The sequence below is a fragment of the Pavona decussata genome, unplaced genomic scaffold, assembly GCF_977016875.1.
Source record: "Pavona decussata unplaced genomic scaffold, jaPavDecu1.1 SCAFFOLD_134, whole genome shotgun sequence".
NCBI classification, from domain to species: domain Eukaryota; kingdom Metazoa; phylum Cnidaria; class Anthozoa; order Scleractinia; family Agariciidae; genus Pavona; species Pavona decussata.
In genome coordinates, this window is record NW_028145547.1 from 6,011,503 (window position 1) to 6,024,241 (window position 12,739).

At 40.6% G+C, this 12,739-nt stretch overlaps 1 protein-coding gene across 2 annotated transcripts; it reads left to right on the forward strand.

Moving 5' to 3' along the window:
* Positions 1 to 2,826: 2,826 nt before the first annotated feature.
* LOC146467968 (uncharacterized) lies at positions 2,827 to 11,848 on the forward strand. 2 transcript variants are annotated; one of them, XM_085125301.1, is made up of 12 exons: positions 2,827 to 3,172; positions 3,369 to 3,457; positions 3,715 to 3,817; positions 4,599 to 5,411; positions 5,864 to 6,172; positions 6,559 to 6,629; positions 6,918 to 7,058; positions 7,471 to 7,552; positions 7,792 to 7,933; positions 8,825 to 8,903; positions 10,073 to 10,130; positions 10,276 to 11,848. In XM_085125301.1, the coding sequence occupies exons 1-12, from the start codon at positions 3,106 to 3,108 to the stop codon at positions 11,463 to 11,465; spliced, it is 3,144 nt and encodes a 1,047-aa protein (XP_084981427.1). In that variant the 5' UTR covers positions 2,827 to 3,105; the 3' UTR covers positions 11,466 to 11,848. The 2 variants fall into 2 exon arrangements, with proteins under 2 accessions (XP_084981427.1, XP_084981428.1); XM_085125302.1 differs by having other exon boundaries at positions 4,602 to 5,411.
* The last annotated feature ends 891 nt before the right edge of the window (positions 11,849 to 12,739 follow it).

The following is a 12,739-nucleotide window of genomic DNA, read 5'->3' on the forward strand; positions in this document are numbered from 1 at the left end:
ACGGTTCAAAGGAACAATATACAGGCTGACATGTCGCGTTTTCTCGGGATGGCTACGGGCTTCATTTATTTTCTTGAAATGGGAGGAAAAATTGCCAGAAGTGGATGAAAACAAAGAAATATAACTAAAGAGACAAAATAAAAGCTAATAAATATTATTTCGTTCTATCAGGATTCCATATTTGATAAAATGTAATCCACTTCCATCCTTGCAATCTGGCACTTTATGTCCAAACAACTTCTTTTGTTTTGTTCTTCATATGTTTTTTATTCTATTCAGTTGTATATTTAGTGCCGTTTGGCAATATAATACAGAAATTAGGCAACCTTTTCCCAAGGCTTTCGTCTCCCCACTCTCGCTCCCTCTGGAGTGGGGAGATCAAAGACCCCGGGAAGGAGGTGGAGAATTAGTTAGTAATTTCATTATTTTGGCGGGAAACTGCCCCTTTTTAACTCGTGAATGCGCGTAGCGCAATGAACGAGTTATAGCGATAGTTGACTGTGGACTTGGTTGGTTAGTTGGTCGGTCGGTCGGTCGGTCGGTCGGTTTTGTCGTTAACTTTCGGGCGTGCGCAGTGAATGAGTTTTAAATTCAATTAGTGGAAAAAACACGCGAACATTTGTTGTTCACGGCGCATCAGGAAATTCTTATTCAATATGTAGAGAATAATTTGACGATCATTTAGTGCAAGAATGGAGATTTTTCGTTCAATCTGAGCAAAGTTAAAAGTTTTTTCAGTTTTTCAGAAAGTCCGGGGTCGTAAACTCAATTAGTGAAAAAAAAAAACGGGAAGATTTTTTTCACGACGCGTCAGAATTCTCTCATTTATTCTGTAGAGAATAATTTGACAATCATTTTAGTGTAAGAATGGAGATTTTTCGTTGAATCTGAGCAAAGTGATAGGTTTTTTTCGTTTTTTTCTACAGAGTGCGGTTTCTTTTAAGAATTAAAAATAATTTAATTTAGAAATAATTTAATTAAAATTAATTTAATTTGTCAGTTTTCACGCGAAATCGGAACGTGCCATGTCACGCATCATTGACGTCGTAAACAAAATTATGCAAATTTCTGGTGAAATGAACACTTTAAGATCTTGTCAGCTTACATGGAGGTTTCAAAGGGAAAAATGTTTCATTTTCGAAATTTACAACTGGTAATTTATGGGAAAGCAAAAGGACGCGGTCGATAAATAATTCTTATGTAGCAAGAGCTTGTCATAGTTCATTATTTTTACTTGAGGATTGCGTGGACTGAACTCCAAAGGAAAAATTTCACGCATTTATGTCGGGCATGAAATGTAATGCGATACTTTGTTGAACAGATTTCCCTTTGTGAGATCGGCTTACCCTACAGTCTAAATTTCTAAGCCGTCTAAATTTCAATTACTATGTGTCATCTGCATTCACGAGTTGGCTCACAGGAGCCTTTGATTACCATTTAATTGGAAACACCCTGAATAGAAATTTACCAGTGGGATGTGAGTGTTCCATTTTCGATGCAGCCATATTTGACAGAGTGGGGGTGAGTAGCCAAGCGATCCAAGCCGAAAAGTCTGAACTAGTAGAAATGTGCAAATGTAACACACGCTTCCGTTTGGAAATTCAGTTTGGGAATTTTAGACTACTTTTCAAGAAATCCAGTTTTCTCTGGAAATTTCCGTTTGGGAACCCCTTCCATTTACATATTTATATTCGAATCCCAAAAACTCTTGATTTTTTAGGGGTGGAGGGGAGGGGAAGAGGCGTCGGGAGGGGTAAATCTAAAATGGTAAATAACCATTAAATAGAATAATGGTTCAGTTTACAAAATCATCTTTGTAACTACAAAAGCGTGGTAGTCAAAAGCGACTGTCAATCGAGTTGCGTGTAACGGACCTGTTAGTGTAGAGGAACCAAGTTGTGCAGCTTTATCATAATGTAATTACTTTCGCTGGAAAGTAGTTGGGTAAGGCAAAATGGAAATTTTATCATATCGCATTGAGGATATCTCTTATAACAAACAATCCCTGGCAAAATTATTTACAAGTGATTGTGCAATATAGAATAGAGGAGGAAGAATTATATCCAATCAGATAGTTTGTTATATTGTGAAGCGGAGTGGAATGAAATTCTAGGAAATAAATTTTGTTTAAGTGACTTTTGTAATTAAAGCAGTCAATGAAGCTTTTCCGTTGTGTTTGAAAATAAAGCTTATATAATTTGCTTGTTGTGATCCTTTACACACAAATTCTCCCCTTGTCACTGAAAAACCCCTTAAAACTGATGAGAATTTGGCATTTTGTATCTTGCCTTTGGTGTTCTTGGTCAGAACTTGAAACACAGTTTTGTCCAAAGGCAGAATATGTGGTAGCGTAGCACCATTTAATAAACACCACGCGAAAGACTTCGACTTTATGCGGCTTGCTAAAGCTGCCAACTTTATCCAATGTAACCTGCGATCAGGCGTTTTTGTTTTTCGGGGAGCGCGAAAGTGTGGCAGCGCGAGAGTCGGCGGTCGGGAGAAGTTTTCTTCCCTTCTCCCGACCGCCGACTAAAAAAAGAACGCTTGATCGCAGGATATCCACTGCAAAGAACCCAAAGAACTAATTCCCCGGCACTAAACCACAAGAAGTGATGAAGCTAGATAATAAATATTTGACTGACTCCTACACAGTATATTCAGCGAGAGGAGAAGTTCCAGAAAAAAAAGTGTTGGATTTCAGCGTTTCTTGAATGTACTGGACACATGCACTGTCTGCACTCCATAATCCAAAAGTCCATTTCAAATTTTTACCTTCACCAAAACGAGGTTTCGAGTCACGTGTTGCAACTTGAGTTTTGGCGGCCATATCTAGTTGTTCTGTAGGTTCAGCAAAAATTGATAGGTTTTTCCTTCGTTTCATATGGTGCTTTACATCACGTAGAGCCTTTAGAAAACAAGGAATAAGGATATGATTACTTGTGGCAACGACCCGTGGAGTTGAGAACGGATTGGCTGGCTAGCAAACTCAAAACTGAGCGCAGTTACAGAGGACAGGCGCTTTCTAAATACAGAACGTAAAAGTGTTTGCAACTACTTACGACTTCACAAGACAAATTCATATTTTGCTTATACTTTTCCTCAAGAATGGATGAAAGCGAAGAATCGCTTCAAAGTTCAGTAAGCGAGGAACATTTCTTCAGCTCACCACAAGGTAAGTCGACTCTTGTTTTGTGGACAGATATTAATTTTGCTCGGAAATTTTCTAGGTGAAATTCAGTGTTTCTTCATGCTGGACAGTCTTTGAAATGTGACTTTATATATGAACTGCCGTTTTAAGCTTAAAAGAAATTCGTTTTAATGTTCTACACGATATTCATCATAAACTCTTTCTCTGTTTTGTTGTAAAGGTGATCTCCCTTCGACGAATATCAACACATGTCGATGGCCGAATCAAGAAGGAAAACATTCCTCTTCTCATTTTTCCGGCTCGACGATGGTGAGCAGTTATAACTTGCATTGAAATCAATTATTTTAGCTTAGATAAGTGATTAATTAATAAAGGATTAATAGGTTGGTAATTTCGGAAAATGCGCGGGAAACAATATGAAAATCCCGCCTGAAAATTAAAGATTACGTGTTTTATAGAGAAGCCAAACATTTTTCTTGAAATCATTTAGTTTACTGAGTTGTCAAATAAAGTGGGAATAGACATAGCATTTTCAGATTCTAAGTTTTAGATCCTTTTTATGTCAGGATCCTGAAAACATAGTGACAGTAAACGATGATGATCAAGGTGTTTCAGAGCAAAAACTCTCATCGGTCCAGGAACCTGCTGAAAACGGTGGTGAAATACCAGGTATGAATATTTGGTTTTTGTTCATTGTTTTTTATTCTTTTGTGTTTGTTTCAGTCAACAGCAAGGGCCATCCAATTTTTGTCAGTCTATGTTTCTCCGATTTTTTGACTAAATCAGACCTAACAATGCCAAATATTTTTATATTATTTTATCTTTTCCATCCATTATTGAAAACTATTTGCTCTGATTATATTATTTGAACTTTTGTTTAATTTGTGTCAACAAGTTTTCATTTCAAGCATTTTTGGTCATGTTACTCTGTTCAGACTTCACCTATCTCAGTTTTTTTTCTATTTCAGTCCTTAATTTATAAATTATTCCAGAACTGTAATGGCTGTTATGTTGGAGTATAGTTTCATAAATATAAATTAGGCTTATGACATCCATCTACATGGCATTAAATTAACTTGCATAGATGTGTTGCATTTGCATTAGTATATAGATTAATTACAAAATAATGCATACATTTACATACCAAATGCCAGGTATTATGACCTGTCATTTTGGCCAAGACAGACTGATGAGTCACTGATCAGTAACAAACTAAGATATTTTCTGTCTTTGTACAACAAGAAAAGTTCAAGAGTTGTCATCTTGAATGACGTGCCACATAAAATATAAAGAGTACGCATCAATTGAAGGGGTGAGGATTGAGCGACTACCCAAAGCTTTGATAATCTCATTCCCTTCCTAGATTTTGCTCTCCAAAATTAGACCCTCTCACAGACAATTAAAGGCGGTAAACAGTAAGTGTGCTAACACTTCTTCTTTGTGTGTTTAGAAGACCATAGTGTGCCGTGTAGCCAGTCAACAACAGCTCCCTGTCCACCCTCGCCCGCTGCTAGTTTGGTGCCAACAACAAACAAAAGCACACCAACACAACAACTAAAGGAGCAAAGTGAAGTACCAGAAAGGGGAAATGTTACCTCAAATGAAGACACAGTCCTTCTTAGTGGTTCCTCTTCTACTGACCATCAGTTCATCAGTGATGTTAATGGAGAAGGAAAACTTAATTATTATTTTCCAATAATTAGTCAAGACCAAAGTTATGGCCTCTCTGAAGAGGACTCGTGTGATGCAAGCTACTTGCAGAGTATAAGCAATTCTGCAGTTGTATTTAACCAGCAATACCAAGACAAGAGAGAAGAGGATGAGTCCTTGACAGCCGCCAACTCTTTTTCACCAGATGCATTCTTTTCATCAGTTCCGCTGTTCAAGAAGCTTAGGAAGAAGAAGCCATCTGCTACACTTCCCAAGCTTAGCCTCACAGATTCCTCAACTGGTTCACAGTATGAACAGTCAGATCAATGTTCTAGTTATTTAACAAGCAGTCATGGCGGATTGATTTTACCCAAGCCAAACTTTACAGTTCTGTTGCATGACAGCAATCAAGGTGTGCCGATTGCACCCAGGCCAGATCCAAACTCATCAGTTTCCTGCTATGTGCTTGTGGTTCCAGCGCCTTTATATTATGAAAATTTTGTTCTTCAAGAAAGCCTTCAATTACAGCCACTAGGTCAGGCGGAAGATATGCTACCTACTGTTCCACCAGAAACTCAGGAGAAGATAACAGAAATTGATACCACTCCTGAAGGTAAGGACTGTAAGCATTATGCAGACTTGATCTCAATGACAGCTGACTATGTTGATGCTCAAAATTAAATTCCGCATGCTGGTCATTGACTACGCATCAGCCAATAAGAGTTATTGAGTACTGCTGAATTTGGCAAGGTAACTTGATTTTGTGTCAACATTGTCAAGTTAGAATAATATTGAGGTTCCCCTTTTAACCTCCTCAGACTCTAAACTGAATTACATGTGAATGGTCTCAAGCTGGATTAAAAATATTAAACCTGAATAGGTTAGTGTCATACAGTTCTGTGGCCTGGCAAAGGACACAGACTTCTTCTTAGCTGGTTACATTAGAAAAAAAGGCTACCACGTTACTTAAACATAGACAAACCTGCTTTATAACTAGGTCTTAAGCCAGGGCTAATTGAAGATTAATAATAGAGTCTAGATGTTTGAAACATTGTTATTTGCTAGTCACTACTCAGACACCAGACCCTGCACCAATGAATCCTCCAGACTGGACCCCCAAACCTCCAAAGCCAGCCAGAACACCTTTACCTTCCACCAGGGTGAGAGTGTCACCAAGCCCTCACAAAGGCAGTAGGAGCTCCCCTGTGATTACTGTGTCCACCACGACAACTCCAATCCAGCCACTTCAAGGCAAAAAGCAGCAGTACGTGATTGTTCAGGGGAACAACAGGCACTTGAAGAGACTTGCAAGTTACCAAGACAGTTTTTGTACTCCAACAGTGGAAGAAAGCCATCAGCCAATTTACCTACAAGGTAAAAATGAAATTTGTATGCAATTGTGTCACTGTAGTTGAGGTTTTAAGTTAACTCATGCTAAGTCAAGTAAGGTGGTTGTAAGTTCTGGGTCTGTGGTTGAACTTCTTCAATTCAATGTGACCATTCAGATGAATGTTCTCGAGCAGTCCTTCATGGAACTACTTCTTTAACAAATAAGTAAATTTTGACCTTTTTTTCCAATTTGGAACTTAGCCTGCATGGGAGGGTGTTGCAATCATTAATCATCTTAATGCCTTTGATCCCTTAGGGTTCTTGTCTCTATACCTTTTACCTGTCACTGCTTCAAACACTTTTTTCTCTTTTCTGATTAACTGTTCATGTTTTATACTGTAAAGGTCAATCTTTTTAAATCTATCTTACAGGCCTGCCACCTCAAGGTTTCAGAAGACTTTGGAAGGCAAAAGAAAATGCTTGTGCAGAGAGAACTACAAAGGTAAACTACTTACTGATAAAAATAGAAGACCTTAAGTGGTGTAACTCAAACTTTACGACTCAGTCTACAATACTGTTCTCTTGAGTCAAGTCACTTTAAATTAGAGTATTTTGTTCAACTGTTTTCCCAAGGTTGTTGCAGTTGGTGACTCATTACATACATAGGCTTGAGTATAGAGATTTATTTTGATCCTTGATATATAAGTATAATGGAATAGAAGTTCTACTGGAAGGCAACTAATGCACTCTTCAGGAATTTCAGACGTGTTTTATTCGTTTTTCGTTTCAGAGGTCGCTGGCACCATTGTTTTCAAAGACATCCTTGCCCGTCAGTGAAGAAGCTACTGTTCCGCAAATAGAGAAGTCCCCTCTGACATGCATTAGAAGTAAAATACCCTGTGAAAGGGAGGTACCAGAGACTGACAGCATGGTACGTGAGGATTCTTTTGACTGCCTACCCACAGGTGTTCACTCTGGGTTTATCCTAGAGTGCGGCGTTGCTGGATTTCCGCGAATGTTGGGGTCGTGTTTCAATTGGACTTTCGGCCTCAACTGCCCCCCGCGTTAAGGGACCACGTTATTTCCTCAGACAACAAACTTTGCTCTACATCGTCTCTCTTCACCCAGGTGTATAAATGGGTACCGGTGACATACTGCTGGGGGTAACCCAGTGATGCACCAATAACACATGTTACGGACTGAAAATAGGTGGAGGTTTCAAATTCAAATTTTGATTAGAAGTACTTACCGTGGAGGGGACGAAATTTAAACCTGACAAATATAATCAGTTAACAAACTGTTTTCTAGGTACGACATTAAAATATTTGTTCCCCTTTCTTTAGAACCCAGGCGAAAGATTTTCAACCGAAAACGCCACGGATGTATCAACAGCTGAAAAGGAGACAGATGGCCGAGACACACCAGGTAGGCATACATAGATAAATGTTACAGTCTGATCAGTAAGCCTGGTAAGGATCTTCATCTGTACTTCGTTTTCAGTAAACCGGAGCTATGTTAACCCCGAGCAATGAACTACCTGACTCATTTGTTCGATCAAAGGCCGGCCACATCCAGATTCGAATTTCATTTGTTTAGGTTCCTCAGCCCCCCCCCCCCCCCCCCCTAAAAAAAAAGCATTGTAAAACAATATTTGTTATTTACAGGCGATACAGAACTGGAATGTCAAGAGGAAGAAGATCTGTTGGAGGAATCTGCGAATAACAGAAGTGATTTGGTTACAGTCACACCGATCTCACATCGTAAAAGTAGCCGAGAGAACAGGGAGAGGAAGAAAATCAGAGACAGGTTACAAACTGCTTCACTTATTATGGTGTTTCTGTGGGCCCCCTTCCTTTCCCCAAGCCTCTGTCCGCTTGGCAGGTTTTCAAGAACTTTATTAATCAATTCATTAAGTAACCTGTTGACTGTCTTTGGTCTTACAAGACTACAGGGAATCGCCGAGCCAAAACAGTGATATTTTCTCCATCAATTCTAATTTTATTTTTCGCAAATTAATGGCTTCATCATCTTCCACACTGAGTCTTACTGATTTGCGCTAGGATTCTGAATCTGACTGCCCGTATTTATGAAGGGACAATAGTCCCGAGACATCTAAACGATTTAAAACATCGGACTCCACAGGGACACGCAAATGTACCGTAACAAGTAGGCTATCAGAACATACGTCACGGACAACTATTTTATCATTAAAAGGACTAAAGCATTCAATTTAAAGCGACAGAACGATGTCAAGTGTCTTAATAAATTCAAATAAAGGATAGCCTTCGCTTATTCAAGTAGCCTCGCACCAAAATTAATGTTCTCTTAGTCCTTCAAGCCCGACATTTAAAATAGTCTGTGACTTTCATCTGCACTAGCATTTTCAGTTTGTAGTTCAGCCAGACGGACTAAATTTTAGGCAATTTGTACAGTGCGTAAATAACCAGTGTCCGTAAATCGAGATTAACTTTGTATGGGCGTGTCACTCTGGTCACAAAAAGGCGTCCGTTGCCGACGGTCCGCATTAACCGGTGTCCGTATTAAGCGGGCCTATGTAAAAGAAAATATATCACCTTTTCGTCGGGACGAACACAACTGTCCGTAATAAGGGGGCGTGTCTGTAACAAGTGGGTGTCCCGGCGTAGAGCGGCGGGATTCCACTGTACTTCTTCTAAACTGCCCGTGTTTATGTCGTAGGAAATATGACGCCGAACTCAAGAGGTCTTTTGAACAACTCCGACGCTTCGTACCTCGTATGCAGAAGAACAGCAGTCGAGTAAGTATATGTCACTACTGTTATGCTCTCCGCTTTACATCTGGGGCCGGGTTCACGAATGTATCCTAAGGTAAGATTTATCCTAAGTATTGTTTCTCGGAGCGGTTGTCAATTGAGTGTCGAAAGTAATTTCGCGTTTGCTTTGGTTTTGCATTACTACGCGTTGTGATTGGTTAACAAAACTCGCGCAACTTTCTCAACCAATGGGAATCCAAACCCAAACCAATCGTGTTTTGCCGGGCCGCACGCGTTTTCCCGCGCTTGGCGCCGGTTTCATGTATTTGCTTCCAATTCTGATTGGCTCGTTGTGTTGTTTCCATCTGTTGCGATTGGAACAGAGTAATTACTTTGGTTTTGGTTTTACGAGACCGCTCTAACAATATATAAGGTATTGTTATTCCAGTAATAGACTATAGTCAAGAAACACTACTTAGGATTCATCTTAACTTAGGTGTCCTGAATCTGCTTCCTGCGTCCAGATTCCTCTCATGGCGAGAACGGATCAAATAAAAGCCAACTTGATATTGCAAGCAATTGTGGAGCCCGATATGGTGACCTATTCAGATTTTCATTGTACATTTCGAAACCTTACATGGTGGTGAACAATCTATAAGTTTGAAAAGAATTGCGCGTTGGCCCTTAGCGTTTGTTCGGAGGGAATCACATAAGGTACAATACAGGCATAGAGTGGAACCTCGATTTAACGAAGTGTCAAGGGACTAGGAAAATTTGTTCGTTATCTCAAGGTTCTTTTCCATACATTTTAAAAGGCCGGGCTGGAGAATAACCTTCGTTATACCAACTGGTGAGTACTTCGCTACATAGAGGTTCCACTCCAAATCGACTCGACAATCTAGCTTATACACTTTGACTGAAATCCTCTGCGTTTTGCAGATTTGCTGTAGGATTTGACACGTCTGTCATCTAGTAGAGCCTAGTATTATTTTTAAAAAATTAGGCTGAAATACTACTTTGCGTAAAGCTGGTTTGTTTGCACGCGCGAAATATCAGGGAGATATGATTACGAGCTAATATTAACGGAAACGTTTAATTTCCCACTGTTTTTTTTTTCTGTCGGGCACTATATTTCCGAAACTTTAACAAGACTGACTGATCAAAGAGAATTGCCTGCTTTAACCATATTTCGTGTTCTCGTTGAAATATGACAGGGAAGGATTCTGCAAGAAACCATCACGTACATTGGAATCCTCGAAAATAAAATTTTAGGTATGGACTAGTCCCTTATATATTACAGTCATCGCTGAGTAATGTTGTTGTTGTTGTTTTAGTTTCTGTATTTTTGTTACTTGTTTTCCTGGAAACTTTAAAATAATCGACTAATCTTGGATTTTTTCTTAATAACTTGCTCTAGATGCCGGATTATGGTCAACTTTGCAAACACAACATCGTACCGAACAAGGCAGTCAATCTCAAAACATTGCTGAAGAAACGTCGGTGGAGAAAAAGCAAAAATTAGACAGGCAGGCCAAGATTTTACCATCGTCTACTCCCTGCATGGTCCCTGATGTTTGTTGTAGTCTTACCGACACGATTGAAGAGACACCGACGATGCTATCGGAGGAAGAAAGTGGTCAAACTCCTCTAGATAGCACTACAGCTGCTTTAACGTCTCCCATTATCTTGTCATTATCCAGTGAAGATGGTCCATGTTCACTTGTCAGCCCTGAAGGAGCTCTTGTCACCATTGATTGTGAGGACCCTAATGGCGACACTGTTATGCTGGAAGAATTGCCGCTGTCAATTCCATTCCAACAAATCCAGCTCCTTCCGATGGACGCCAGTTCAGTTTTGAATCCGCAGTCTCCCCTGTTGCAAGCGTCCCATCCTAGGTTAATCCCTGTTGTGGAAGTACCTGCCTACACAGACAGTGTTGAGCACCTGGGGGCTCCCCACAGTGAACACATTTCCCCTCGCCGGGACGTGCTCCTAAGCGCCATGACCACTATCAGCCATGAGGGTCTGAGCGATCTCGGTGTGACCCTGTCACCCCTGGGAATTTTGCTATCCCCTGGGGGAGATCACAGCGAAGAACCCAACGTTGCTGTCGTTGTGGAAGGTGCTGAAGAAACCGTGGTTGTATCTAGCGGAGTTTCACCGGGGGCTTGCACTGACATGACTACAATAGCCGCCTCCGTGGAAGTTAGCACCGACCACAAGAAGAAAAGGTCGCCACCGTCAAATGGCCGGTCCAGGAAAAGTCCTGGATCAAGAGCAGCGCAGACTGTACCTTCCACCTCGCCTGTACAGTTGGCTGAGCCCAAACCAAGTATTTCCAGCTGTGGAAAAAGGCGCGTCCTGCAAGATCACAGTAATTTTGAAGACGCAATGTCGCCTGTTGATGATAATGGGAAGGGAAGGCGAAGAAAACTGAGGAATCGCTCGCCCGAACAGTCTTTCAAGGACTGCGATGAGAACTCTGTTTTTGCAGCCAATCAAAACCGCACACCACCCGGGAGAGTGTCGGGAGTTATACTAAAAGGGAGGAGGAAGGCACCGAGTTCCCGTGGGGGAGTGGACAAGAAGAGGATACGTCGCGTTTAAGTAATTACTATGAAAACCTTGGATATTTTAACCACATAACTGTCTGAACCATTATGTTAAAAGAAAATGTTTTTAGAGGAAGTATATATAGTACATCACGAACGTTTGTCACTGAGCTGTTTATGTATGTTCGTGTTGGTAATACTAAAATAGAGCACCTGATCTACACTGATTCACTTGTCTAATTATCGGAAACTGACAGTAGTAATTTACGTCGCATGGTAATCATCGGAACAGGATGTCAGTTATTTGTCTTTTTTCTCTGAATTACTTTTTTTAAGAAAACTGTGTAACATAAATGGTACAGTTTTCTCGAAACTGTCCTTTCGTGTTTTCGGGAAATATCTATCATGGTTCTTTTTATTAAAGATTTCAGTGTTGTTTTTCAATCTTTCTTTTGCTCTACTGAACGTAACCGAAAGGCAGCCCTAACTGCCGGATGTCCCTCGAATAATTTCGCTCGCCCCTGTCATCCCCAAGAAAACAGAAAAGAGTGAGACGAGAGTTCTTTCTCTCGGTTAGTGACACAGGCATACTCAGAGAAAGAAAATCCGGGTCTCTCAACGAGAGTCGACCCCATGACCTTTCGATTATTAGTTTGGATGTTGTAACACTGAGCTAAAGGAGACTCGTGGGAACCTGGCTGTCAAACTTGTAACTGGTTCATGTGTCAAACATTCTACCTCCAGATTTATCATTTATTCAACAGGCTTTTAAGGAATAACATCACATTTCTTTCAAAGTGTCAAATGCTGTATTCTGCCTAGCCCCGGTTACTCAAAGAGCGTATAACTCTACCCAGTGGATAAATCGCTATCCAGCGGATAAGATGTACTCCAACCAATACATCCGCTGGATAAAGTTATCTGCTGGCCAGATCTCTCTTGTTTCGACTGTACTCAGCGAAATGTGGTGGCAGATCTATTGTAGTTACGAGATTAGTTAACAATGCAGTATGGTCAGATCGAAACACCTTTCTTTCTTTTCACACGTTGTCCGATTCTCTCGTTGTAAGCCTTGACCTTCCTTCATTGCGCTTTCCCCCCTAGTATTTATATACTCCGAGTGCAAGAGGCGTTTGTTGCGCTGTATGGCAAAATGGTTAACTCTGGACCAGTTCTGGAGTGAGGGGAGTTTGGAGGCCACTGAGGCGAGGCACGCAGGAGGTTATGCCAGCTGGCAATTTTTGAGGGTTAGAACTATAGGCAGAGAAGCAGCCACGTTCTGAGCGCTCCATAATCTCATCGTAGGGGATGTTGGCGCGTTGTAGAGAG

Coding starts and splice junctions, on each gene's coding strand:
- LOC146467968 (XM_085125301.1), top strand. CDS start 3,106: ATGGATGAAAGCGAAGAATCGCTTCAAAGTTCAGTAAGCGAGGAACAT. Junction 3,458..3,714: donor ATTTTTCCGGCTCGACGATG/GTGAGCAGTTAT, acceptor TTTTTATGTCAG/GATCCTGAAAACATAGTGAC. Junction 10,131..10,275: donor CCTCGAAAATAAAATTTTAG/GTATGGACTAGT, acceptor AACTTGCTCTAG/ATGCCGGATTATGGTCAACT.